The sequence below is a fragment of the Malania oleifera genome, chromosome 10 (assembly GCF_029873635.1).
Source record: "Malania oleifera isolate guangnan ecotype guangnan chromosome 10, ASM2987363v1, whole genome shotgun sequence".
NCBI classification, from domain to species: Eukaryota; Viridiplantae; Streptophyta; class Magnoliopsida; order Santalales; family Ximeniaceae; genus Malania; species Malania oleifera.
In genome coordinates, this window is record NC_080426.1 from 63792005 (window position 1) to 63797474 (window position 5470).

The 5470-nt window shown below is 40.3% G+C and overlaps 1 protein-coding gene across 1 annotated transcript; it reads right to left on the reverse strand.

Annotated features, from left to right (window-relative positions):
- Window positions 1–1436: 1436 nt before the first annotated feature.
- LOC131166421 (cytochrome P450 78A6) lies at window positions 1437–3926 on the reverse strand. Its single transcript, XM_058124956.1, has 2 exons — window positions 2907–3926; window positions 1437–2408 (listed from the first exon to the last, which is right to left on the reverse strand). Exons 1-2 carry the CDS (start codon window positions 3870–3872, stop codon window positions 1767–1769), a joined length of 1608 nt encoding a protein of 535 aa, XP_057980939.1. The 5' UTR covers window positions 3873–3926; the 3' UTR covers window positions 1437–1766.
- Window positions 3927–5470: the final 1544 nt, after the last annotated feature.

Genomic DNA, 5470 nt, shown 5'->3' on the forward strand with positions numbered 1-5470 from the left:
TCAAGTGCCGAAGCTAAGTTTTGTGGGATGGCTAAGGGTCTGTGTGAGCTTCTCTAACTTCAAAGACTATTAACTGAAATTGGCTTTGCCCGAAACTACGAGATTGACTTATTCTATAGTAACAAGGCCGTTATTGACATTTCTCATAATCCAGTTCAACATGATCGAACCAAACATATGGAAGTAGATTGACACTTCATCAAACAAAATCTTGAGTTCAAGATAATTTGATTTCCATTCATTAAGTCCAAAGACTAGTTGGCAGATATACCTACAAAAGTTGTGTGCAATACGAGCTTCTACAACTCACTTGGCATGTTGGGCATTGAGGGGGAGTGTTGGTGTGATTGTAGACTTGATTGTAGATTTGAATTGTGGCATGATTGTATGAGGAAATTTTAGATAGGTAAATATTGTAGTATATATTCATTCATCTTGTACAGAAAAAGATGAAGAAGCAATATTCAGAATTTTATATTTTACATAGGTAAATATTGTAGTATATATTCATTCATCTTGTACAGAAAAAGATGAAGAAGCAATATTCAGAATTTTATTTTTCATTTTCTATCAAACCTTATTTATGTAGTGATTATAGTTTACTAGTTATGGGCAAAAATGTGTGTTGAGATCCATTTTCAGCTTAGTAAGTAGCTATTTATATCCATATAAGTCAATTTTGACACCAATTCTAGAGATGGGGAGAAATATATGTTGAGATCCATTTTCAGCTTAGTAAGTAGCTATTTATACCCATAATAAGTCAATTTTGACACCAATTCAAGAAAGTACAATCACGTTTGTATGATCTATAGAGATCTTAACATGATTTTTTGTAAATGGTTGGATCCTATGTTCTTCCATTTATTACATTTAATCTTTTAGACCTATCTCCTACTTGAGTCATTTATTTTTCTCGAGAATATGTACAAGGCAAACTCCTTAATTGATCTTGTTCCCTAAAACTATGTCTGGCTAAATCCCTTGAGTGATCTTGTGCTCTATTGGAGACCTGCATGATTTCTTAACTTGATCCCTTTTTTAATGCCTTCATATCATGCACTTGTATACGAGAGATTTGGCGTAAGTTAGCAACACTTAGTATAGTCATAGATGATCTTAGCATAGAGTGGATTTTCCTCTTAGTTTATGTTCTTCTTATTATGAAACTTACTGTTCTCATAGTCGTTTCGTCACTTGGCTAATGCACTAGATATAAGCCTTGAAATTTTTGCCTTTTATTTTTATTAAATAACTTGTCATATTTGTGTTTCTTTAGCATGCACAAAGACTACAAATGGCATCAAATGATCCTATCCTCAAATTTTATTTCATTAATTACATCCCTTTTTTAGAAAATAACCTTACAAATGTACACTCTATAACTAGCTAGTTTATTTAATGGAATACGTACACGGGCTATAAGGAGTCAATAGTAGTTGAAATCAACGATTATGTAAGTCCATATTTACACTAGAAAATTACACCCCAAAAGAAATTAAATAAAATAACAATCCTGGGATGGTAAATCATCCGAACACTAGGAGAAATTATACAGGAGATCTCTCTCTCCACATGTTCGTGTATCTATTTTCTTAATATTAAATATACGATAAATTAGTCATATATTTATTTAGATAAAAGAGAAATTTATTTTTAATAAACATATTAAGAAAATAGACATGCAGACACATGGAGAGGAGGCGCTATATAATTTCCCGAACACAAGCCATCCGTAAGTCCGAAGATGTAAATTTAAAGAAGACTCATGCATTGTTGAGAGGAGAGGTGTATCCACGCCTGCGGCTCACTTTAACAGTGAGCGGATGGGCCATCTCACAGGACAATTTTAGAACCTCGGATAGGTCGACTCCGTTTTGATCCGACGGCTCAAATTCATATTCGTGCAAGAGGGACGCCACCCAAAAGGTGACCGTGGAGAGGCCCAGGGTCTTACCGGGGCACGTCCGTCTGCCCGACCCGAACGGTGCCAATCTTAAGTCAGACCCCAGAACCGAGAACTCAACCTCACCCTCCCTCGTCACGAACCTATCGGGCTTAAATGCGAGCGGGTCAGCCCACACTTCCGGGTCGCGCGCTATGGCCCACATGTTTACCATGGCCGTGGTCCCCGCAGGAACGTGATGGCCATCAACAACGGTATCCGTAGTTGCGAGGCGGGCCCAGGAAAGAAGTGGGCCCGGCGGGTGTAGCCTCAGAACCTCCTTCACCACGGCCCGAAGGTACGGCATCGCCGCCATGTCGGACTCGATGACGGCGCGTGAAGTTCCGACGACCCGATCTAGCTCATCGTGGACACTCGCCTGTACCTCAGGGTGAAGCACCAACCTGGCTAGAATCCACTCCATCAACACTGCCACGGTATCTGTTCCTCTAAATATCATTTCCTGCCATCACAACATTTTTTATTAAATGTATATATATATATATATATATATATATTATACAAATAAAGAGCACCGGTAGCTGTTGTCTTCGTGCCTGGCAGTGTCGGAGAACGTCCGACGCAAAACGTGCGCCGGTCGGTCAAACCCTTCTATTGTTAAAAAACATTATATAATTTTATTTAGCATTTAAAAATTTTCTTGTGAAGTGAAATAATTTTTTAAAAATATTATAAACTACAAATTAAAAACTTTGTCCTCGTTTTCTTAATTTATCTAAACTTTTAAGAATCACACTGGTGAGTGCTTTGCAATTAGCAGCAGCCTCTTTTATGACCAAAAAAAAAAAATCAAAATCAAAATAGCAAATTTGTTTATTTAAGATAATGAAACCTTCGCCTTAGCGCTGCTAAAATTGTCAATTAATTATTTAAGGGTTATTTTTGAAAAAAAAAGAAGTGATATCTGAGAGTATTATCATGCACGCTTGTGCGGGCTTACCCAAAGAACAGCAACCATATCACGGTCGGACACTTGATCATCTCCCTGGAGAGACAGCAACACGTCTACGAAATCCCGGTTTATTTCGCGGTTCTGGCCCCGGTGTTCGTCGATAATTCGGCTCACAAAGCGGTTCACTCTGGGGACGAGTTTGGAACATCTGAACCGGATCTTCTGGAGATCCAAATCCGCCAACCAAGGCAAGTGGTCGGCCCAGTTGAGCATCCCCAGCACCTCGTACCCTTCCCCCACCAGCCTCCTCAGTTCCTCTGCTTCCTCCTCAAACGAATCCACCCCGTACCTCCGTCCGAACACGGAATACACCATGTGGTTCAGGGAGGCTCGCTTCAGTACTTCTCGAACAGGGTACCCTCCGGTGCGCCCTTCAAACAGTGCCGCCATTTCTGCGGCGATTTCCGACCGCCGGGGCTCCGTCGCCCTTATCTGTTTAGGGCTGAAGAGATGAGCGGCCGAGATTCTCCGAAGGGTGCGCCAGTAAACTCCAGAGGGAGCGAAGCCGATGGCTCTGGTGAACATCAAGCTGTGTGCCGAGTCCTTCGGCGGACGGTTGCAGAAAGCTGTGCCCGTGAGGATTTCTCGGGCGACGTCAGGATTGCAGGTGACGAGCGCGCGGGTCTCTCCCAGGCTGAAGGCCATGAGTCGCTTGGCTCCGAAGCTGTGAGCGGCGGCAGCGATGCGGTGGTGCGGCAGGTGGAGCATGAGGTTGATGCTGCCGAGGAGGGGGAATCCTTTAGGGCCCGGGATGAGCTTTGCGGCGGAGGAGGAGCAGCGCCGGTTGCTGTACTTGCCCCAAGCTGGGCCGCCGGGTTGGGCCCAGTAGAGGAGGGTCATGGCTGCCCAGCCGAGGAGGAGGATGAGGGCATACCAGAGGAGGTTTTGTGGAGAGAAGGGTTGGCATTTAGAAGCTAGAGCGAAGAGGCAGAGACTGTCTATTTGAGTTCTCATGGGGATGAAGAAGAGCACGCACGCACAAGGTCTTGCTTTTCAGGGTAAAATCAGGAGGCTTTGGCGGGTTTATATGGGAAGACGGGAAGACGCGGGTTTTCCGTTTTTTTTTTTAAAAACAAAATAATAAATTTGATGAGCGCCGCCGAACGGTCCACACGTGGGATGCCCCGTGCTTGGCACGCTCCTATCATCTGGGGATGGAGGGAACGTTGGTCTACATGACATGCTTAATTATGCAGCATGCATCCACAAAAGCTACAAAAGTTAAATTAAAGAGTCCCTATTATTCACAACTAGGTAAGCATGAGTTTTTGGAGGAAATATTTAAAATAAAATAATATAAATATAAAAGTAGGATAGTTGGGTTAAAGTAGATTCAAGTGTATACAATCGGCTTTTGAATAATCAATTTTAATATTAAAAAAAAGTTAAAATGTCAAGGAAAAAAATGATTGATAGTTAGAACCGACTTTCCAAAAATTCATTCTTATAAAGAAAAAAAGAAAATTACTCCAATAAAAAAAATCCACTCGTTAGATGATGCGTGTCTCTGGCAAAAAAAAATCAAAACTGAATTTTCAAAAATCGGTTCTGACATAACAAAAATAAATTTTTTTTTTCATAACTGATTTATGAAAAATCGGTTTTGAGATTGAAAAAAAAAATAAAATTAAAGAGCATCCACGCATCAGGTTGCACATGTCCCTGTACCCCCACACTCCGTTCCGTAGGCAAAAAAAACTTTAAAAAAAATAAAAGTCAAAACTAACTTTCCAAAAGTCGATTCTAAAATCAATTATTAAAATAAATTAGTTTTTTCCGCTCATCGACTACCTACACCCCCTGGCCACCCCCCCCCCTACGCACTCCCTAGCATCCCCCCTCCTGTGTGCCGCGTGTCCTTGCCCCCCGCGCCCCACTGCCACCTCACGTGTCCCCTCTCCCCCCCACCCCCAGCGTATTTCTTCCATCACCTTCTTCCTCCCTCCCGCACATTCCTCCCTTCTCCTTTCTTCTTCCTTTTCCTTCTTCTCCCTTTCTCCTACGACCCCCCTCAACAAAGGTACATCCTCCCTCACCCTTTTATTCTTCCAACGACACTCTTTCAAGGGTCAACGAGCACGCTGTCAGGGAACATTTTCACTAATTTGGACTTTTTACTTTGATGTACATTCATTTCATTTGATATTGAAGTATTTTTATAATTATGGTGTATTTATATTAATATTTGTGTGAGATGATGGTTTACATATATGTGAAATAAGGTTTGTTTGATATCATTTTGATTTAATCATAATATTTATTATTGCGTTGTAATTTTTCAATATTAATTATTGCACATGAATTTTTTTTTTTAACCTTGATTCTTATTGTGAAAATACTACTTCTAACTTATTTGAAAATAATTATTTGTTGATATTTTGTTAGAAATCATGTTTATTTGAAGCAAATAGGAATTAATATTTGTTGAGAAATTTTAATTCAAAATTTTGTTTTGAATAAAAGTTAATAACTGTTTAAAAATTTACAGTAGAATTAACATTTTGTTAAAGAAGTCATTTCTATTAAATATTTTTTTAGATAAAAATAATAAT

Excerpts from the sequence above, each read along its gene's own strand:
- LOC131166421 (XM_058124956.1), bottom strand. The coding sequence starts at position 3,872 with ATGAGAACTCAAATAGACAGTCTCTGCCTCTTCGCTCTAGCTTCTAAA. Across the intron at positions 2,409-2,906 it reads ATATGGTTGCTGTTCTTTGG|GAAATGATATTTAGAGGAAC; the intron begins GTAAGCCCGCAC and ends TTGTGATGGCAG.